The following is a 24,460-nucleotide window of genomic DNA, read 5'->3' as shown; positions in this document are numbered from 1 at the left end:
CAATCATTTCTTGGATAGTCCGATAATCAGGCACAAGATGTAAGACAGCCCCCTCTAACTGTGGAGTACGTGTGGTCCTAGAACGACCTCGGTCATGGAACCACAGAACACCAAAACTTATAGAACTAGATTCCAGTAGGAAGCAAGCTCCTTGTTTCGCTCAATCTTGCGTCCAGTTGCCTAATCACATTTATTGTACTCGTACGGCAGCAGTGGCATTCCTTTATTATCCGTCAAAAACCAGGTACATATCAACATACTCATTTATTGCGAACATTTTCACCTAGATTTTTAAAATCTTTGACAATTTTTGATACGTCAAACATTTTTGACTGCTTACTTGATTTTTCCGGGAAAATAGAGTGAGCCGTTTCTGAAGTTTTTTACTTCCCTCCCGAGCGCAAGCAAAGGAAGTATTGTAATCGAGTTCGTCGGCCGACTCTACTTTTACGTTTTCTTGGCCTTTCATGACCCCTATAGTATGAAGAAATACTCCCGTTTCCGTCTCTCTCTCTCTCTGTCCGTGTGTCTGTCCGTTTCTCTGTCCGTCTGTTTGTCCGTCTGTCTGTCCGTCTGTCTGTCCGTCTGTCTGTCCGTCTGTCTGTCCGTCTGTCTGCCGTCCCGGATTTTTATTAGACAGATAATCTCCGAAAGTACTGGGCCGATTGTTGTATTTATATTAGGAATATCATGTAGATGGTAAAAAGCTAGTCAAAATTTGTCTAATCATCCCCACCAATAATGTGATGACGTCACTTCAAAATTGTACATAGTATAAACGGTAAAATTGTATGAAATAACATAGTCCTACACATGTAGTTTATGACTTCGTATTGAATTTTTATCCGAAACGTCCAGAATTTTGGAAAAAAATCAAATATTTTATAAGACAACATTTTGCAATTTAATTTTGAATCTGCAAAACCGAATGCTTTGAAATCTTGTAGATGTTTTAAAGTTATGATAAGCACGATACATTTTTAATCAAACCCCTCCAAAAAATTGTTGACCTCACCTCAAATAAATATAGTTAAATAAAGTAATATATAAATCAATAATTCTCATACCTCCGAATTTGTGGTAAACTGAAAAAAAATGTCTGACTAATCAGTATTGATTGGTTTGTCCAATAAGAGGATCCAAATTTGATATTTAATGTGAAATTACGGGTAATTTCGTTTGTGCTCGACGTCAATAGTGACTTTTTGTTTATTTTGTTTATGTCTTGTATTCATGATGTCGTATATTCATCTATCTCAAGCGTACTGGTGTGAAAGAGCGGATCTATTGGGTGCCTGATTATATATCAACAGATAGAGACTCCTTAAAATTAACAAACATGATTTTTTACAAACTAGGGACGAAAAATATTTAAGAAGAATAAAATTTTATATTGCGGAGTAAAATTACGAAGTGGTCAATTAATTTAACAATATTTAAACAAACTGAATTGTTTTTAATAATTTCATGTTTGTAGGAAAACGGTTGTCGGTTTAGTTATGACATGTTAATGCTTATCATATATTTACACGGTATAAATAATATTAATTATGTTTAAATATTGTTTATCATATCATAATAATTTATATTATTTTTATATTTGTCGAATACACAAATCACGGACCCAGATAAATTAAAACTCAAATCGTACTTACTCCGTTCTCGAGCATTTTTGGAAACATACGCTTTCTTTCGTGTTCACAGCACTAACGCAAAACATTTTTACTAACTTAATAACAAATTAACAATAAATTAGAAATTTGCGGACATGTGCTACTTTTAAGCTAAAACGAAGCTCCGTTGTTGCTGCCACCAGACAGAAATCAAAACTGTTTAAATTTTGCTTACTCTGTCATGATACTTTATAATTTTTTTATATTTGTCGAATATACGAATCACAGACCTCGATAAATTATAACACAATTCATACGTACCTACACCCTTTTCGCGCATTTTTGGAGAAATATCGCGTTAATTTTACGTCAAAACGACACGCCGAAGTTGTCTCTATCAGATGGAAATGAAAACTAAACACAAAAGACCGAAAAACGTGAAATTTGCTCAGGTAGCTCACTTGTCAGTGACGTCATCGTACGTCACGATGAGATTGCTAAAATTATTTTATAACTTAAAATAAAGATATATATCCAATGATCCCTCGTTTCCGTCGGTCTGTCGTGTGTATAAATTTTTATTAGACAGTTAGTTTCCGAAAATACTGGACTGATTGTTGTCAAATTTTGTATGTGTATTAAGAATATCATGTAGATGGTGAAATACTAACCAAAATTTGGCTAATCATCCTCATCAAGAATTTGATGACATCCTCTCATTTTTTTTTCGAAGTATTTTGCAGTAAGATGCTCCTGTACTTATAGTGTATGAATCCGCATTGAGTTTGTTATCCGATGCATAAAAATTTTCAAAAAAATTCAGACAACTTTTTATAAGCGTCGGTGTAACTGCCAAGGTCTTGGCGTACGGAGTAGAAGCGCTGACGAGGCAAATTTGGCTAGTCATCTTCAAAATTTATAATAAAAGATTTTTTTTAATTTCATAAAATAAGATACTCCAGCACTTGTTGTCTGTGAATCCGTGTCGAATTTTCATCCTAGATATCCAGAATTTTTGGGAAAATTTCAAAACTGAATAATAATATTTTGCAATATAACTTTCAAACTGCAAAACCGATTGCTCTGAAGGTGGCTCAAAAAAAATTTAATGGATGAGTCAATTTGTTTTATTAATTGCTATTATTTGATTAACTCAGGGACAGCTCACTCCATTTTCCCAGAAAATTTTTGAGAATACGAGTACAATGCTGTTATTTTTAGCATCACGCTGCACCAATTAAACTGATATACGTGCCGTTGCAAAAATGTTGATGACGTCAGCACAAAATTATGTAAAGAAAAAACTCAATTCAAACATGCTGGATATGTTTCAGTGAACTTCAGGAGCGAGGGAAGTTCTGTCGAAATTTTTGTTTATACCGAAAAGCTCAGTAACCCAGCGGAATTCTGTAGATCGCAACTTCGGTTTTAGTTCATATTCATCACTACAGTACAGTACAGTTTCGGTCTTGAAAGCACTGAGAATTTAAATTGCAGTCTACAGGTCTATTGATATCCACTAAGAACATGAAACATTTAACACCATCCTAGATGAAATCCAACGTCCCTCGGGCCTTTTGTCCTTTTTTGTACGATCTTTCGGGAAAGAGAAATTCATAAGTCTGCAGTCAGATTACATGTCATCAAGTGTTGTACTCCCTTGGGAGTTTTTAAATTATTCATATGCTTTTCAGTTAAACTTTAAGTAATATAATTATTCATATGTAACAGGTGTACTGCCCGCCCCGTACAAATACATACAACCTTTTAACTTGAAGTATACTTTCCTTGTTAAACTGAAGTTACCTGCCACATCTTGAGTGGGAGTAACAAAAATGGTTAACGAAACGACTAACCATAGGAACACAATGTGCCAGTTACAAGAATTTGTTTTTATTTTTGCAATATTAGTCGCTAAAGTTGAATGTTTTTAATATGTTAATAGTAACGAAATTGGTCTTTAAATAGATACAAACGTACATACGTTTTTTTGACTGAATTGACGGTTCCAACTTTGAACGGATCGGACCATTAAAATCATGAAAACTTCCAATTGTATAGTCTTTTTACTAGTGATTACGGTAGTGTTTTGATGTACGACTATAAGACGTTTTTCACTAAGTACTTAGGATTGTATTTAGAAAAGTAGAGTCAAGAACGTCAAAGCTTTCTAGGTAGATCTTGTCTTGACGGAAGTTTCTGATATTTTACTTTATAAGAGTATACTTATACCGTATTAGTCTATTGCTATTATTATTATTATTATACGCTAAAAAATTGAGGCGGAAATAATTTCTGTAGGTCCAACATTAAAGAAGGAACATTTTTTGACTGTAAATGTGGAAGAAAAAGGAAAGTGAATAAAAAAAAACGTCTCTAAAGGCATATTAAATTGTGCCCGGCAAAGTGAAAAAATGCAACTCTAATTGTTTTTTGAAAGACGAGGCTATTATTCTTTCTGGTGGGTTATTCCATGAACAACAAAATTTTAGATAATGGGCGGCTCCGATTAATAAGCTTACCTATGTAAGCTCGTGAAAAATAAGAAATTAAATTGTACAGAAATTATTAAGTGTATATAATATTATCATATATCTGAGATTGATAATATTTTCTACATTTAATTTTTTAATATGATATTAGCGTAATAAGACATTTTAATCAACAAATGAGCCAAATATGACACTTTGTCGTGAGTAGCTTATCTTGCATTGATGTTTTTTCAAGTTTTTATCTTGGAAATTGAGATCACTAAGTGATCACAGCAACTTTTAGAAGAGGTCGTTGAGTTCGCATCCGTTCGGTTTCTGACATACATCCAATTTAAGTTTAGGAAATAGATAATGAAGCGTTTGATTGTGCAGTAATAAACTTCCTTAGGAAGAAAAATAAATAATTTACAATTAGATATGTAATTTCAGTTGTTTAGATGTAATTTGGACTCGAGTCAAGCAGACAGTGTTGTAAAGATTTAAACTGCAGTTCTATTTTAAGTTTACGCGAAACTTTATATGAAAACAGCTTACAATCGCAAAGTAGACATCTGACTAAGTTTTGTAGGTGTAGAAAGTTTAGTTTTAGTTTTCTTTTTATTTCCTGAACGTAAGCTAAGGAATTATAGTAATCGAGTCCATCGAACGAATGGCCACTTTTTTCTTTTTGTTCTGCCAAGTGTACTAACCATAAACACAATTTCTGTCGTGCATAGGATACAGGTTGTTATCAAAGTGAATGTGAAAACTTTACCTGATAATGGAGCTCATCAATATCGAAAACTTTACTATATAACATTTTTTTCGTGCGTGCGTGGTTTAAGAAAAAAAAATCAAAGTAGATTTACTCTGAAAAACGCTATCCGCCTATGGAGTAGCAACATTGACCTTCCCCGATGGAGCAGAAACTATTCCACAAATAAAAACAGATCTTTGATAATTACTAATAAATAAGTCAGCGGTCACCGATCATAAAGTTGGGTAACAACCAAACTATTCACAAAATTGAAAGTTTATTAACATTAAAATTAATTAAATACGTCGTTATGTTTCAATAAAAAAATAATATAGGTACCTATGTAATTGAATCGCAGATACTCAAATATTCAAATGCAGCAAATTGAAATATTCAACTCAATATGTTCAACAAAACAGTAACAATAAATTAACAATTTTTCGCAAAAGCCAGTGTTCCATATTATTGCTCAAAACATTTTTGAATTTAATGTAAAATTGTTTATTATCATTATCACGAAAACTACAGAAACATTGTTCTGTAGATAAGTGCTTACGACAATAACCTCTTTGTGTTAATATGTCAACGAAAGTGAATTTGTTTGGATGATTTGAATTAATACATCCAACGGCTCGTCAAAATGAAGGGGGGGAAAGGGCTAAACTAAAGATGTGTTTTTATTTCGAAAAAATGTAATAGAGGAAAATTTCAGATATGAACGAGTTCTATTACGTGTTAAAGTTTTCGTATTCGTTTCGAAAACAATCTGTAAATATAGTAATTTGACAATGATTTTAATATTTGGTTAAAACAGTGTCACTTAAAAATTGTAAAATTGTAATAAAAATATCAACAGTTAGTCATTAGTGCTAGATAATACAATACTTGGAAATGAAGAAGATTTTTTTATAGGTATATATTTCCTTGTTTTTAATGCGAACTTTTGTGCCTGAGTGTACATTAGTTATTATATTATAGTCTATTTGTAATAAGTATATATAATATTTGTCTACCATCCAGCAATCGACGTTACCATAGATGTTTGCTTACTAATAAGTTATTTACATTACAAGTGCCGAAAGTACCGAGTATCCAACGAGCGAGAATGCGACTCGACGGCGCAGTAATAATAAATACATGTTTGTACTATCATACCTGAAAATGACAAATAGCATCTGATATTAGTGAAGCGTAATTTTTCTTGCAAGATCTACCACTAGAAAGTCCGCCATAACATACCTAACTAGAACGTCCGAAGGGATCATTTTGGCCCAGAGTTTTTAATGCAATAAAACAAATTTCAAAGCGATTAATGACTACAAAATATGGGCGAATTTGATTTTATTTATCAATTGCATTATTTAAACAATTTCCACACCATGCTTTTTGGGATTTCCCACACATCGCTTTATTACAATCGTCGCACTTATTGAAAGCATGATTTCCTTTGCAAAACATCTTTACTTGACACTTTCTTCTGTTTTGGCTCGAAGCAGGGCAACTTGTTGTTTCAATCTGTATTTTTGTGTTTTGTACTTGATTTCTTGACACATAACTGAAAAATAAACCTACGGCCAGCGTTTCAGTTTATTTCCTGTGACCTCCAAGCATTTATTGCTCCTAAATCTAGAACGTTATAAAAAACGTGCATTGGCCATCGTCTAGAAGCCACTTTGGTAGAATAAAGACGCCATTTGGTCCCCTATAACAAGCCCATATTTGGTATTATCATAAAAGCTGACTGTTTCAGGAAGTCTTTTTCCATCGACAACAACATCCACTGATTGATGTAAGGAGTTCAACAGAAGTACATTTTTCAGACAACGACGTGCTTCAGTCATAGTGCATTTTTGTATATGACGCAGCATATCTACTCGTGTTGATTATATTATAAGATGCCATGCACTTAGCACACAATCCTTCTTTATATTCCTTTTTGCATACGAAACAGGACCCGATTCTTCCGGACAAGCATTATGTTTAGCGCGGCGTCCTATGATGACAGTACAGATTCAATAACTTAAAGAAAGTAAACGCCACAAACAAACTTACCAGGTCCAGGACCAATAATTTTCCATGTTGTTCCGTCTTTTGATTGTTCGCTGTCTCAGATTAAAATATTTTTTCCTTGTTGACCTCTTCTTCTTTTGCGAATTGGTGTAAATATATTTGCGTTCACAAAAATATCACCCGAACTGCGTTGCTTAGAACTCGAAGGTTCTCTTAGAGAAATATTTTCTACCTCATCTGAAACATCAGAGTCATTTGAATTTTTGTGGTGGTACGTATCCTTCATCTTCTGACTCATTATTTTTTTCAAAGTCAGATTCGCTTCTTGAAACCTCTTCTTCTATTTTTCGTGTTTCTTCAAGAAATTGAACTTCTGACAGTCCACGTCGAGACATCGTCACGAATTAACAAGTAACACTGAATATTCCAGAAATAGGAATGGGTAAAAAACTATGTGTACTAACAGCAAAAAAACTGGATGCCATTAACAACCAAGTATGAAAGAAAGAACGAATCAATTTCCGAGAAGATTATAAAAACAAGCTCGAGGCCAATCTGGCCTGTTTGGACTTCTACAGTAGGTGTGTTTAAAAAAAGAGTTGATAATTTCAGTTAAGGCTGGCGTCTGGTTCGGTTTCGCCCAATACTAAATACATTGAAAACATCGTCGTAGTTTCCGGAGTTGCATTTTAAAAATACCGAAGTCTGCAACCAAATCAGAATCTAAGTAAACCTGTCTTCTGCTACCGAATCACAGCTCGTTTAATGCTGATTTCTCGTTTCAATAGATTCTGACTTTTCGCGAGTTATTTACCTCAGTCGTGGATTTTTTAGGATTATAAATGGTATCCAAAGAAAGCTGATACTTTTCCCCAGGGAATCTCCTATCTCAGAATGCAAACAACTTCAGCACTTCGTCAAAAAATGCATCAATGTGCCGGTTAAAATGTGATGTAAAAGTTGATCAATTTTATAATTTTTTTTTGTAAAAACTGCATACTAGATATAAATATAAATATGGAGGCCCCCCGGACTGAAGTTTGTTACTTCGAAATATATTTTTTTTAAAACGATATATCTCGTATTTTTAAAATGCAACTCCGGAAACCACGATGATGTTTTCAATGTAAGGTACGAGACAAAAAATTATCACGGTGCAATTTTTTAAGATTTTTTTATTATCTAGACCTTTGACTAAATAATACACCCAGTAGAAGTTAATTTAGTATACAAAAATGCTTTTTTCAGTGATATTTTTGCATCAAATAATTTCTGATCTGTGAAAACTCAATTGTGTCAAGACATTTTGAGACAAAAAATTATCACGCATCACTTTTTGTATAAAAATCAATTAGAAAAACGTAGTATGCGTAATTGTTGTTTATTTGTATGATATGCACGATATGCAATTGTTTGTTAGAACTGATAAAGTGTCGAAATATAATTGGCTGAGCTACAATAATTGTCTTTCGCCATGGGCAAAGAAAACGATTTAACAGAACGTGAAAAAGGACAGATTGAGGCATACTATGACCAAGGTTTGACTTTTGCTGAAATAGGATGAAAGATTGGAAGAGATCGGACCACAATCTCCAAGTTTGTAAGAAAGAAATACAGTGAAAATGGACGACAAAATTGTGGAAGAAAAGAAAAACTCACTGCACGTGCCAAAAGATCCATTGTGACTCCGGGTATAAAGGATAACATGTCGTCTCAAATGCTAAAGACGACCCTAGGACTTCCTGTTCACAAAAGAACAGTTTTGCGAGTACTGGCTAATGACAAAAATGTTAAATATGCCAAATATAAGAAACAACAAATGTTAACAAAAGAACATATTCAAAAACGTCGTGAATGGGCCAGAGAAATGCAGACGAAAAATGAAGAATGGTTCCAGATAGTTTTTTCAGATGAAAAGAAAGTTAATCTTGATGGTTCTGATGGTTTTAGATATTATTGGCACGATTTACGGAAAGAACCAAAGTATTTGTCAAAACGAGTTCAAGCAGGTGGCAATGTTATGGTCTGGGGTGCCTTTAGTAGCTTAGGAAATAATAACTTAGCATTAATCAAATCGAATGGACTCTCTGAATTACCAAGATGAGTTGGAAATGCACCTCAAACCACCTTTGAACGTATTTTAATACAGCCAAGTGATTTTTCAGCAAAATAATGCGTCGATTCATGTGTCTAATTCATCGAAAACGTGGTTTCAACGACAAAATATAGCTTTGCTATAATAGCCTGCGAAAAGCCTACATCTCAACCCTATTGAGAATGTATGGAGTTCTCTTGTACGAGAGGTTTATAAAGTTGGGAAGCAGTACGCAACAGTTAATGAATCGAAAGATGGTATCTTGGGGGCTTGGGAGAATTTGGACGTCAATTACTTCATCCATTTGGTCAATTCTATGAAGCAACGCGTCTACAATCTCATAGAAGCAGGTGGAAAATATATTGGGTATTAAATTAGTTTTCATTTAGTTAGTTAGTTATTTCCCTTTTAAGCGTGATAATAATAATTTGTCACAATAAGTCTGTTAACAAAATTACATATTTTCAATAAATTTCGTTCAGTTTAGTGTTTTCTGTGAAAATGTTTTATCAAACTAATTAAAAATGGAATTGCTCAATCAACCAGGTATCTTCACTTTCGTTTAATAGATTTAGGCAAAAATTCTGCACCGTGATAATTTTTTGTCTCGTACCTTATTTAGTATAGGGCGAAACCGAACCGGACGCCAGCATTTAACGTGTTCTGACAAATAAGACTTTACACTGAAATATTAAAAGTCATAAAATATAAAATTATAATTGCCACAAATAAAAAAGTTCTAGTGCGAGAGCTGCAACGTACAAAGTGCAATTATAATAGTTAATTACATTACAAGCGCCGAATGTACCGAGTAGCATAACGAGCGAGAATGCGACTCGACGGCTGGAGAGCTAGCTGCATGTACTCGGCTTTGGCGTGAGTAATATGTATAATTTTTTGTACTGCTTTTCTAAAAAAATATTTTTTTTTAAGAAATAATGTTTTTGCTAATATTATCAGTCCAATGTTCGTATTTAGCCTTGTCACTAATAAGTGTCAAATGTCACATTAGCAAAACCAATTTGAAATGCGAATTTTCAACGCAAAGCTTAAACGCTTATACCTTAATAATAATATATATATTTCCTTCCAGACTTACAGTCTATAGCGGAACTTAAATACAAATTAGAATTCGCTATAATAACATGTAACTAATAATTAATAAATGACGAATGTACAACAAAAAAATAAAAAAATACAACAGGGTGGTACACAACGCTCTAATTAAGCATGCATCATGTGGTCATCATACAAAATCGCAAATAATTTTTTCCTTATGTTAGCTTTACAGAAGTTATCATAAAATATGTCTACAACTTTTCCTACACTGATATTATAAAGCCTATAAGACTAGTTATTAGTGGACTGTTGAAATGATGTTGTGTTCGCGGAATATCAAAATAAAAAGTTATTGATGTTCGATTATTTGTTCTTGGGCAGACAAAATGTAATAAATCTAAAAGCACTGGGCAGTTTATTTGGCCATGAATAAGTTTTTGTAAAAAAATTAGAGATGCAACTTTTCTACGGGCCCATAGTTGGTCTTCATTAACTGCACTGCATAAAATATCAGTTTCACAATGAAAAGGGGGATACAAATGAAATATTTTTAAGTGTAAATATTTGCAAAATTTCCGCAATACATTTTCTAACATAGTAATATAAACCTGGTGATAGGGTGACCATATAGTACTACAATATTCTAACTTAGATCTTATTAATGTTTAAAACAACAATTTAATACAATGGATATTTTTAAATTCACTGGTGTTTCTTATTATAAAACCTAGATTTTTTAAACATGCTTTTACAGTTGCTTCAATATGCGGTATAAACGTTAGCTTCTGATCAAATATAATACCAAGATCCTTATACTGATTGCAATGCTCTAATGGTATACCGTTGATATTATAATAGTAGTTATGGCTTATTAATTTCCTCGTATAACTCATTTGTTTACACTTATCTATATTGATTTCTAGAGCATTATCAGAACACCATTCGATCAATTTGTCTAAACTATGTTGTAATTGCAGGCAGTCATTAAAACAATTAATTACATTTATGATTTTTAAATCATCTGCATAGATCAACGTTTTGCAGCCTATATGTCTTGCAACATCATTGAAAAATATGCTAAAAAAATATAGCTTAAAAGCTATATTCACAATGAGATAATTTGTACAAATAATTTCAACACAAAATTAAAGCGTTGCGGGAACCAGATTTGATCATTCACAATGCGTGCAATTTGTAGCCAAAATTAGCACGTCAGAGTCAACACTATAACAGCTAACTTCCGTTGTCTTTGCGATAGCATAATTATATTTGAAAGAACAATGAGGTATTATCAAGTAATTCAACAGAAAAGAGGGTTATACGCATCATCTGACAATTATTATTGTCAACCAAACATAAATACTGCGCAGAGTCATGTCATACAATTTGACGTTCAATTTGCAACTTGGCCGTAAAAATTTGGAGTTTCCAAACTTTCACGCTACGTCCTAATTGTACGTATGAATTTTTCTGATGTGAATGTTATCATTCAAGTGCTTTTAGCAAACATCTACTTATACGTGCTGATTTTACGGATTACATAGGTACACATTATCTCATTGTGAATGTACCTTTTACTACTAAAAAAGATGAGCGAAGCCCCAAATGTACCGCGCCATTTTCAAATTTTGGCGGACCAGGCAACTGCGGTTTTGTCGTCATATAAATTTGGAAAGCGGTACGGATACTGACTTTCAGTGGTACTAACCCAAAATTCATCAGGTAAATATACCCTAAATATTGAAATTAAAACTCCTACAAAAGTGCATTTTTTTACCGTATTAAACTGAAATTGCTGAGCTATAACATTTAGACAATAATTTTTTTATATCACTAATTAATTTTGACACATTTTTATAATTGCAGTATGAACTTTGAGGGTCTAGTAGATCTTGTAAGAAAAATTACGCTTCGCTAATGTCAGATACTATTTGTCATTTTCAGAATTAACAGTATAAAAAATTATAAAGAACTCTCCCATTTACTCACCTAGGAAGAATTAAATGAATTGCGAATTTAATTTTTTTATGATAATTTCAATAAATTAAATTGTGAAGTGTTAAAGTAAAGGTAAAGAAGCATGCTGTGCATTTATTTCAAGTGAATTTTTCCACTGAATAATTTTGTGATCACGTCATCAGTATTTTAGTAAAGACATATATGTCAGGTTGCACAGGCAAAATTTAATACTAAAATGACAGTACGGTATTTCCAAAATTAAAAAAAAATAGGTTGAGCTGTTCTTGATTTGAACGATAAAATAAATTGCCTCATGGATGAAGTGTTTTGAGTCACCGTTTGTAAACAATTCTGACTAAGGTATCATTCAAAAGAGCAGTACACATCAAAATATCAGAGACAACAGTCATTAATGGTAATCTTACACCCCATACTTTAGAGGAGTTTCAAAGTGTGTTTTTAGAGGTGAGGGAGAATATCCAACAAGGATAAATAGACAATTTATTTCGTGGGATGCCTGGAGAATGTCCTAACAGGTTCGTGGGGAAAATAGTCATTATTGACCACGTTAAACCGTGTGTCAATGATCATTGTTTTTACTTTTTTTGGAAACTTTTATTTTGTTTTCAGTTTGGTATACTTGTTTGGACTTTAATGAAATTAATGTTATCAATTGTCAATTAATGGCACATATTTTTTGTTTGTAAACAGTCCATTACCAGACAACAAACATGTCTATCTAAATCTAAATACTGTCAAGGGAATTCTCAATTTTAAAATAATTGTCAGGACTGCCACTTGAAATATTTATTTTTGAATTTTGCTGTGATTGTACAAAAAAGTCGTCTTTGCAACATGTACGAAAGTGATGTATTGTCCAAATTTGCCCTACGGGCTTGTTGGACAAACTTCACGTCTACTACTACCATTATTTCGCACCTTGTTATTTTTCCGAAATGCCTAAATCATTTGACGAACGCCTTATATCAGAAGGCGAAAAGGTTGTAAAATTTGATGATTTGTCGGTATGAAATCAAGAAAAATTAATTAAAGAATGTTCATATCGCAAATGAATGTATTGATCCTGCCGCAGTTGCAGCACCTGATAGTGTAGTGCATTTCGAAGAAATACATCTTAGGCGTAATTGAGTTTAGCTTGTCTGGTGTATATCGTAATCTAGTAAAATTTAAATCTACAAAATGGTCTGAATTAGAAATTAAAAAGAGCAAGAAAATGCCAAAGAATGATGGTAAAGTATGTTTAAAATATACCATGATTAGTTGAATTTTCTGAGATGGTGCGAGGGGCAAAACTTGTTGAAGCATCTTTTTTTGAAAGAACTTGCCGCTTCGGCTGATTTAAACCGAATGATTGAAACAGAATAAATATTATTATTTATGTATTGCACCAAAATATACCCAGACTGAAGACTAAAGATTTCGGAATTTTTTTGTAATCAAGAGTATAGCATTATGTCTTTAACTCAGACTGGTTTACTGCAGATTTCAATGATTCAGAGTTATTGCAATTATTACACATACATATATTAATTCGCAGTGTCAGAAAATCTGAACGTGTTAATAAAATTAGAGAAGGTGGTGTTTTCTTAGCTATTAACCGTAATTTCAAACTAACTGCTCTTAATTTCTCTCATTAATGTAACTAGGGCCCTTTAATTGATATTGTATTATAGGTTGTAAAATGACGTTGCGATCGGGCCAAATAATTGTAATATGTCGCTTGACTGTTATGAATTTAGTTCATGATTACTTAAACAATTCCTATGTGCATCCTAATCGTAGGACTCTTATACTAAGTGACTTTAATGTTCCACATGTTGATGCAAATGGCCTTGATTCGAAACGTGCGTCTTTATTGATTTTAATAATTTCATGCAAGTGAATGCTTGCTAAATATGGCAACAACAAGCTTTTAGTTCTGGTTCTAACAAATCTTTTGGCAAAATATTGTAAAATGTAATGAGTTACCTGCTGTTAAACTAGACAGTCATCATCTTTTCTTGGAAATAAATGCAAAGAACTAATCCTCCTAATTTTAAAACGATCATTTTATGATTAATTTTGAAACAGTGTTGTCATATGATCAGATCTTCCTAAAATACTTCTTCTCATGTTATTTCTTCCAAAAAAATTTGGCTTTTCAAACGTATGGACACACATATTTTTTATCAGCCAGTTAGATATTTCGAAAATATTAGTATACACAAGTTTTCCAAATTATGTAAGGGTAAGGTAATGTTATAAAATTCGGGTGTTGTGAAGTCGACAATGGAGCAGTTAATAAGGCAAACCCACAATAATTGTAAATTTTTTTAACGGTACCTGCATCCGTCCGATATCTGTTCCAGAGACGGGTTCAAGAAAATGCGTTATTCTTCCAGTACTCAGAATCCACGTTGTATTATCATATTACGCGGTTTTGTTTTTGAAATCTACACGTTCCAATTGTAAATAGATAGAAGCTTTGCAGTTTTATCTGTTTTGGAAAAACCGCTGTGAATACAGATAACCAATATAGCTGAAGCAAAATTTGCGTCCGTTGGTAAGATGTTGGCGCAAAACCTTTATATAAATGACGGTAGATTTGCGCCAGTGACCAACAACATAAAAGGGATTGTTATTCCGCATTACTGGGTTTCAAGGGGCCACATAACCTTACAGAATATGAAAAACTATACCGCAAAAGTTTCGTTTCCTTTTGTATCATAGTACGGAATCCAGTAAAATTTTGAGGTAACGTCATCAATTATTTGAGGGGGATAAGCAAATATATTTTGATTAAAAATTTAGCACACTTATCGTAACTTTAAAATAGGTACTGCAAGATTTCAAAGCTTTCGGTTTTGCAGATTCAAAATCATATTGTAAATTCTTGTTCCACGATTTTGATTTTTTTTTCCAAAACTCTGAACGTTTCGGGTAAAAACACGAATTCGTACATTATACGTGTAGGAGTACGTTATTTTATACAAATTAAAGCCCATTTAGTATGTACAATTTCGAGGTCACGTTATCACGTTGTTGGTGGGGACGATTAGACAAAGTTTGGTTAGCGTTTTACCATCTACATGATATTCATAATACATATACCTATAAAATTTCTCAACAATCGGTCCGCTAGTTTCGGAGATTTTCTGTCTAACAAAAAGCGACACAGACGGTGGACAGACATATAGATGGAAACGGGAGACCTGTTTTTTCGTACTCTAGGGGTCATGACCATGACCCACCGAGAAAATTTGAAGGCAGCCATTCGCCAGATAGACTGGATTACCTTACACTCGGAAAGTAAAAAGAAAGAAAAACTATATGCCTGCCTTAGAAATGTATATCTACTGAATTAAAAACTGAAAATTTTAAAATTAGGGAGGCTGCTAAAGTTAGAAAGCTAATGATTATAAACAGTGGATCGCAGCTTCAGACGAGCCAATTTCTTCTAATCCGGCAGAATATTTTCCTTTTGCCAAGGTTCTATCACAAAAAAGGGATAAAATAGCCAACAGCTTGATCTATAATGAATAGTGATGTATCTCTTAATGATCCTCATGTTATTGTAAATAGATTTGCTGATTTCTTTTTAACTGTTTCATTACTTTTAGTGTTTCGGATACTATATGGAGTGTTATAAGCAAGAAAGTAGTTATATGATATAATATTAAATTCATTGACTTAAGATGATCCTTTTGATGTAATTTGTAATATGAAATATAAATTTTGTATGAGCTCTGACCAGATATCAAGTTCTATATATATATATATTCTCAAAGACTGTCACCATTATCTAAACATTTAACCTTTCATTATATTCATTACAAGCAGATGTTATCACGTTTCATCCTTGGCATTAACACGGTTTAAAAAATCAGATTCGTCGTAAAAACAGACGCCCAAGGAACACGACGCTTTCACTCTTGCTGGATTTTGATCAGCATTCAAGCATTCAGGAATTAATTTTCCATATTTTCTTTTCACATCCAGATCGAAGTGAATTATGTGATGTACACGCTCACATTAAATTGTTAGTGTCTCTAATATATGATTGTTTAATCCCAATCCGACGATCTGACAAAATCATGTTGTGAATTGCATCCATATTTTCGGGGGTAGACACAGAAATCGGTCTTCCAGGTCTGTTGTCATCTGCAATCATAAATTTATCCCTCTTGAAAGAAACAATCCAATTTTTAATTCCGTGGCTCCTGTCATCTTGTCTGTACGTTTCATGACCCTTGCAGTATGAAACTTAGATCTCCTACCGTATGTTGTCAAGTTTTGTACGTGTTTTAGGAATATCGGTAAATGGTTAAAATCTAACCAAAATTTGTCTAATCATCCCCACTAACAATGTGATAACGTCACCACAAGATTGTTCATGGCAACAGTTATTCAGTTTTTATATCCTCCTACACTTGTATTTTATGAATCCGTCTCGATTTTTTTAATCCTAGACCCCCAAATTTTTAATTACTCGATATCTTACATCACATATTAATTTATTTTTTTTTGGACAATACATAAGTCAGTAATGAACATTTGGCCACACAAAAGGTATAGTTATTTAAATGGATTAACGTTATCTCATACAGATGAACAGGATGTATAGAGAACAATCCTTGGACTTCCATTCGACGAACATAATGGAAATAAGACTTATACAGTCTGGAAATAATTAATTAATACATTCACACAATACGATTCTAGACATTAAGTTCGACATCACTATCTGTTTGATTTACACTTGTAAATTAAATATTGAAGTTCCTTTGTAGTCGCTTTGGATTTTTGTTGTCGTTTTGATTACTGTATTTCGCCAAGAGTGACTGTAAAGCAGTTCGTGGCTTACTGCTTGCTTTCTGAAAAAATAGAATTAACCCTATTTTCCTGTATCTACAACAAATAAACCTACTAACTCAGATTAGAAGCAAAGTGCAACACCAGGAAAATAACTAACAATTTTTTGAAGTTGGTTTTAGTGTCGCTTATTTTTATTAGTCTTATTTATTGGTTAGTACAGTTAAAATTTCAATCATTAGAAACAACAAACAAAAGAAAAAATTAATCACGCATTTGGCCACCCCCTTTTGAATGCATTCTTGGGCGTCTGATGGGCATCGATTCAGTTATGGGATCGATTTCCTCTTGGGGTAGTTCGTCCCAAGTAACTTCAAATTGCTACTGTAGTTGAGCTAAGGTCTGTGGAAGATTTTGTAATATCGTTGGTGTTCTTATCATGTGTTCAATCTGGAGAACTGAGGGACCACGGCAAAACTTTATTCCTGCAATTTGAAAGAAGGATCAGGTTCTGTGTGCAATGTGAGGACCTTCATTATATTGTTGAAACAACATGTTTCATCGGTCATTATCGAATGAAGCTGAGGTTTTGGATTATAGTCAAATGTGAGACTACGGGCTGAGAGAATTGGTGATTTGTATTGTATACGTAGGACCACGGCAGAAGCAAGTTTGACTTCGAAGAAAGACAAAATAATCACACTCGATCTCTTGTACAGATCACTGGATCACCCATGTGTAAGGGACATTTCGGATGCCGTACGTAACAAACGCGTGGAGGGGGGCGTACACCTCAAGAACTCAGCTCAGAAATTTTACTGCTACGTCTGTATGAAGAGGAAGATGTCAAGAACTCCATTTATAAGAGGTTCCAATAGACAATCAGGTATTTTAGATATTGTAGATACCGATTTGTGTGAGCCGATGAGAACGGAGTTCTTAGAGGGCGCGAACTAAGGTATTTTATCAAATTTATAGGCGACAAGGTGGTGTGAACTTAAATTTCTGAAGAAAAAGTCCGAAGTATTTCAAGCAACAACTAAGTATCTGGCTCTAGTTGAAAATCAGAAAAGGAAAAGTGTTAAATGCACACAGTCTAACACTAGTCGCGAGTATACGAATCAAGAAATGAAAAAATTTCTGAACAAACGTGGCGTCTCAAGATGATCAACGGTACCGTATAATTCGAGCAAAACAGTATCGCAGAAAGGAAGAACTGAACCATTCTGGACACCGCGACATGTCTGTTAATGGAGTCAGTTACCAGTCTCGTTTTGAACTGATTCGGCAAGGCACCGAATATACCTGACTGCAGCGTGTTTGGAGGTAAGATTTTCTATTTGAATAGAGAGCCCGGAAAAGGCAAGCTCGATGCTAGCGGAGAAGAGGGAATTTTTCTTGGATATGCTGACGAATCCAAAGCATATCGTATATGATCGATGAAGAAAAGAAAAGATGTGAACGACTGCGAACAAGTGCAGAATAAATCGAAGGCTTGGAGGTGCCTTCCGCTCCTCCAAGTATTAGCGTTGACGAAACTCCTACTCCTTGCGTTGTTGAAGAACACGAAGACCCTGTCGATGACGAGATTGCATACGATGGAGACGAAATTAGACCAACAGGTTGACCAAAAATAGAACAGGAACCAGGGCCAGACCAAGAATTGCCTAGAACCCATCTATTTGAGGTCCCCATGCGGCAGGTGATGGCAAGATCGCACGTACGTGACTGACGACGCGCAAGCGCAGCCGAACTTACGTCAATTCTAAAGAATAACACATTTATTTTCGTAGACCGTTCCAAGCAGGGTAAGGTCGTAGGTAGTCGTACTAGTCGTATTGTTTTATGAAATAAGTTCACGCCGGACGCTATAATAGAAGAAGAGCTCGTCTGGTACCTGAGGGATTTAGCTAGCAGCCCGGCGTTCATTTTTCGGAGACATTTGCTCCGGTAACCCGATTTAGTTCCGTTCGGCGAGTGGCTTCCTTGGCAGCCATACAGAATGAAGATTAGACAATTTGATATTACAACAGCAGAGCTAAACAGGGAACTCGAGGAGTAAATATGTATTAATGAAACCGTCAAAAAGTTTTTATGAAATTTTAAGGGACATATTATCGAGTCCGAGACCGCCGAAAAGCCGATTAAAGTGAAGGCTGAAACGTGATGGGGTTTGTCTGCTTAAAAAGGCATTGTGTGGGTTTCGGCAGAAGCTGGTACTTCAAACTCTGCGGGAAACTGAACAAGATTGGAGCAACTGTTGCGGCGTCTGATTCATGTATTTTTCGCATGGGTTTAGGGTAAGACGCAACATTAATAGCTGTTTATGTAGATGGTCCCGTAACAAAAAGAAAAGAACCGAAATTGGCAGAAAGTTGTCCAGTTATTTTGAAATTAGAGAGTTCGGCAACTTGAAACATTTTCTGGAAGTAGAACAATTCAATCAAATCAACGGTAAAGTAACAGTGCACCAACGGGGGTACATCAACGACCTACTTGCGAGTTTGCAGGAACTCTTATTTATCTGGCTTTGAATGCACTGCCTGATATTTCATTTAAGGTGAGTCGACTTGGACAATTTTGTAATTGTTATAACATGGAGCACTGTAGAATAGCGTACTGCGCTATTGAAAAGGAACCATAGACCTGGTTTTACTATATCTTATCTTTTTTAAATCTTTAAATCATGGTTCTCCTTCTAAATCCACGTTTCTATCATTTTCAGTCCCTCTACAGTTTCTAATAACTTAAACACAGTGATGAACTGACACTTGCGTACTCATGTGACAAAGGGATCATGCCACTATAATATTAATTTCCTAAAACCCACTAATTTTAATATCTCAAATATTTATTACAGAGTACCCCTCCTATTATTAATACATTAGTATCATCCACGTATGCCGTAAGTGAACACTGAGGATGTTGTATATATTGAAACGTCATTAACATAAACCGTGAATAACATAGAACCCAAAATGTATCACTGCGAAAGCCTGAGTTATTTTTTGCTACGTTGGATGTTGCTAGCAGAAGTTTGACTAATTGGCTATGATGTGACAAACAGAAATTAAATCAATGCAATGGAATTTCTGCTATACATATCCTTTCTAGTTTGTATCATAACATTTTCTGATTTACGCAATCAAATGTTTTACAGAATTCGACATACTCACATACGGCCTTTTCATCTAGAGTTTTTCTCTTATCTAGACAACAGAACGTTGATTATCATATCTCAAAACATTAATTCCAATTCATTTATTCAGTCCACAGGGTTCAAACTTATTGTTTCTGTACTTTATCGGTGATCTTGCAGCAGTGCTTCCATGTACAACATTATTGTGTGCGGATGATCTGAAATTATAATATATGCTAAAATCAGTTCTGTGGAAAATTGCATCTTATTACAGCTGCGTAGTGATATTCTGTATTCTTGGTGATCACGTCATCACCTACTACTTAACATTCTGAAGTGCAAAGTCTTGTCACTTTCACGTAAACAGTTCACAGTTCTTATTCATATATGCGTCAACGGTCGTCCCATCAGTACAGTAGATAGCTGGAGATAATTTTTAATAGTAGGCTAACTTTAATAACAGTTACTTATTATCTCGAAAGCTTACAAAGTAAACGGATTTATATATTGCAGCTGCAGAAATTTTTCTAAGCAACGTAAGCTGAACCTATTGTTTGTTCTCTTGTTCGATCCAAATTGGAATATGGTGCTGTGATTTATGAAGTACATGGTAAAAACCTGGAAATTATTCAAAATCTCTCAAACTCCTGATTCTTATCCAAAATTCAAGGTGCATTGTTGTCCAGATTTAACTTGACGTGTCCGAGGGAAACTTTTAATGATACCATTTCTTTATAACTTACTGCACAGCAATATAAACTGCCCTGAATTGTTATCAGAATTAAATTTTCGCATTCCAAGATGTTGCAATATCTGTCAGGCATTTGCTATTTTATGTTCCTCAATCTCGAATTAACGTTTTAGCCAAGTCTCCTATATCTATCTGTAAAGTGCACATTTTTTAATAAAATAGCAAATGTAGGTATACAGGCTGACTGCGAAATACATCCAAAAAAAAAAAAAAGGGGAATAGCTCACAATATGATTATGTCACTGGCAAAAATTCACGGTCCTAAGTGGTAGCAGTGTCTAGAAAAAATTATTTGAAATTAAATGTAAATTGTTATACGCGCCGCTGGTAATGTTTCGTGACCTACATAATTACTGCAATGAATGGGCAGGGGACTCGGAGGAAGAACCAAAAAAGTAACTTTATCAGGCACTTTTTTAATCGCAACGTGAAAAACACGAAAAGGGCCAGTCATTATCGAGCGGTCGTTGAAATCGGTGTGGTCCAGTTTTCCAATGCAGAGTGTGTCGATATGGTAATTTGTGTGCGCGAACATTTGCATCAGTGGTACAGCATCTCCGAGATCATGGTACCTTTAACCTCAAACTCACGATCGTGGTCGTGATGGGACAGAAAGAAGAAATTGGATTTTCGCAGCTTGTAGTGCATCCTACATTAAAAGTACACGGTCACAACCATACCATGTTGACAAAGTGCACGGTTTGGAGCCCGCTGATTGTCCACGTTATGTAGCTCACTTTTTGTCCAATGGAACTCCACATAGTCGTCAACAAGTACGATTTCAAGAGACGGTTTTCGAGAAACGGGTATTGGTTGGATGAAACAATTCGTCTGTGGAAATCAACAGTGTCCAGAAATTATCGAAGAGCTTCAACAAGGGAAAGTGGCAGCCGCTACTCCGGTGTTTTTTTAGCTATCAACAAACCTCTTGCGACGCTCTGACGCTTGTATTGCTAGTCAAGGACAACATTTTCAACATTTCTTGTAAAAAGGTAGTAGCATTCTTAGTTGCTCGTATTTTTGTTCCAATAAACAATGTAAAATCGTTGTGGCAAGGACCAAACATCCGTCAGAATCAAAATTACCAAAAAACTTTCACACTGACGACGTTTAACGATGAATGATAAATGAATGAACGAATGATAAGCAGCAAAAAGTCGGTTTTACTTTTAATTGAAACTGAAAGTGTTTGGGTCGTTTTTATTCGAATGTTTTTCCAACTCTGTTTACAAGGTGGCTCAGTGCCTTCGTATCGAAGGTGGTTCATGGGGGTTTTATCCCATTCGATTTTTAATTTGTTTTTTCTATATTTCGGCTCTACTAGGGTGGGGGATGCCGTTGTTAAAATATTTGCATATTTGGTACTTTGATTCTGACGGATGTTTGGTCCTTATCACAACGATTTTACATTGTTTATTGGAACAGAAATAACAGCAACTTAGAATGCTACTACCTTTTTACAAGAAATGTTGAAAATGTTGTCCTTGACTAGCAATACAGGCGTCAGAGCGTCGGAAGAGGTTTGTTGATAGGTAAAAAAACACCGGAGTAGCGGCTGCCACTTTCACTTGTTGAAACTATTCGATAATTTCTGGACAATGTTGATTTCCACAAACGAACTCTTTCATCCCACCGATACACATTTATCGCAAACCGTCTCTTGAAATCGTACTTGTTGACGACTATGTGGAGTTCCATCGGACAAAAAGTGAGTTACACAACGTGGACAGCCAGCGGGCTCCAAACCGTGCACTTTGTCAACATGGTATGTATGTGACCGTGTTCTTTTAATGTAGGATGCACTACAAGCTGCGAAAACCAATTTCTTCTTTCTGTCCCATCACGACCGCCATCGTGAGTTTGAGGTTGAAGGTACCATGATCTCGGAGATGCTGTACCACTGATGCAAATGTTCGCGCACACCAATTACCATATCGACACACTTTGCATTGGAAAACTGGACCATACACCGATTTCAACGACCGCTCGATAATGACAGGCCCTTTTCGTGTTTTTCACGTTGCGATTAAAAAAGTGCCTGATAAAGTTACTTTTTTAGTTCTTAATCCGAGTCGCCTGCCCATTCATTGCAGTAATTATGTAGGTCACGAAACATTACCAGCGGCGCGTATAACAATTTACATTTAATTTCAAATATTTTTTTCTAGACAGTGCTACCACTGAGGACCGTGAATTTTTGCCAGTGACATAATCATATTGTGAGCTATTTCCCATTTTTTTTTGCATGTATTTCGCAGTCACCTTGTATATGTAAGGACTAAATAAAGATACCTAAAGAAAAACTCTGTGATTTTGTCAACAGAATCTTTTCATGCAGCACAGTAAATACAGCAATTCATTTCAAAACTGTCTCGAGCATATGCTCCATTCCACTATGCCGTACAATCATAATTTGATAATTTTAGCTTACTGTTATGTAATTTGAAGTACCTATATGTGCCCTATGCTGGGAAGATTTACTTACAAAGAATTTCTCTTTGTTTCAGCTATATTAAAATCCCTTTGTAAAGAATTCCTTTCGGTTAACGTGTCGGCCATTTTATATCTAATGAATTACGAGAAATACGGACGAAGCACGGCATCCGCGCAATATTTCCTTCAATTGGCTGGCTATCTTGGAATACCCGTCATCGCCTGGAATGCAGATAATTCAGGATTGGAAAGAAGGGCTTCACAATCGTCTCTGCAACTTCAATTGGCTCCATCATTAGAACATCAAACTGCCGCTATGTTGAGCATTTTAGAAAGATACAAATGGCACCAGTTTTCTGTTGTTACGAGCCCAATTGCTGGTCACGATGATTTCATTCAAGCTGTTCGTGAAAGAGTGTCAGCCATGCAGGTAAGGTTAACACATGTTAAATAAGTACTTAATCGTTAACCGCTTGATTATGAAATTATTTTTAATGAATGTAATCAACTAAATACTTGCGTGTTTGTATTTATTTGATATACGATACACGCACAACGTGGAAGTAAAATCCTTTTCAATGCAGGGTGTGGTAGAGGTGCTGGAGCGCTGAATTTGATGCATTTTGACTAAAATGAAAACGAGGGTTTACCGCTTGCCGAATTCTGTTTCGTAATAATAAACCAGAGTTTCACATAACATGTAAGCAGCCAAACAATTAAAAGTAGTGTTGTACAATATTAATTTGTTTAGCGTATACCATATTTATCTTTGGGGCTGAAATTGTTCACCAATTTAAACTTAACTTGGGAAAATAGATAGTTTTGTGTTAAAATGATTCTAAATTTGAATGACGCGTAATCCGATAGACAGCAGACATTTCTGTGAGCTTTTTAACCAACTAAGTAAAAAAAGAATATCTCATTAAAACTCTGTTTTAACAAATATTCGTCCGTTGTTGATAAATATTTTGCTCCCCTTAATAATCGAACAATGTAATGGATACTCCGGCTTTTAACAAATGTAGAACCTAAAGACTTTAGGAGTATAGATGAATATACATTCTTCTTAAATTACAAAATAATGATCAAGAATCATTTAACAACGCGTGTTCAACTCAGTAATTCACGCTTAAACCCTAAATAGTAATTTTACATTGTTTTCTGAGGAACACAGATTTATACACTTGTGATTACAATAAGAGTATAAAGTTAAAAGTATAATTAATATAAGAATATATAAGAATTCTGTACAAAATGTCCTTTACAAGTTATGTAAGTTGTCATTCATCAGCGAACATACTCTCATCGTACTGAAAAAGAAATACCAAAGACTTGTTTCGTACTAAAAACAAATTAAGACG

The 24,460-nt window shown here is 34.6% G+C and overlaps 1 protein-coding gene across 6 annotated transcripts in view; it reads left to right on the top strand.

Moving 5' to 3' along the window:
• The window catches only part of Nmdar2 (NMDA receptor 2), a 263,323-nt gene that overhangs the window by 79,344 nt on the left and 159,519 nt on the right, over positions 1–24,460 (top strand). For 5 of the 6 annotated variants that reach the window (XM_064063836.1, XM_064063835.1, XM_064063837.1 and 2 more), the window contains exon 2: positions 23,174–23,529. In XM_064063836.1, coding sequence (XP_063919906.1) covers positions 23,174–23,529 — 356 coding nt within the window. Of the gene's footprint in view, positions 1–19,310; positions 19,337–23,173; positions 23,530–24,460 lie in introns of those variants that run through there. The other variant, XM_064063840.1, reaches the window with a different exon arrangement.

The sequence above is a fragment of the Zophobas morio genome, unplaced genomic scaffold (genome assembly GCF_036711695.1).
Source record: "Zophobas morio isolate AGI-343-1 ecotype UQ-CSIRO unplaced genomic scaffold, CSIRO_AGI_Zmor_V1 ptg000024l, whole genome shotgun sequence".
Taxonomy (NCBI): domain Eukaryota; kingdom Metazoa; phylum Arthropoda; class Insecta; order Coleoptera; family Tenebrionidae; genus Zophobas; species Zophobas morio.
This window is presented reverse-complemented; position numbering and strand designations above follow the sequence as displayed.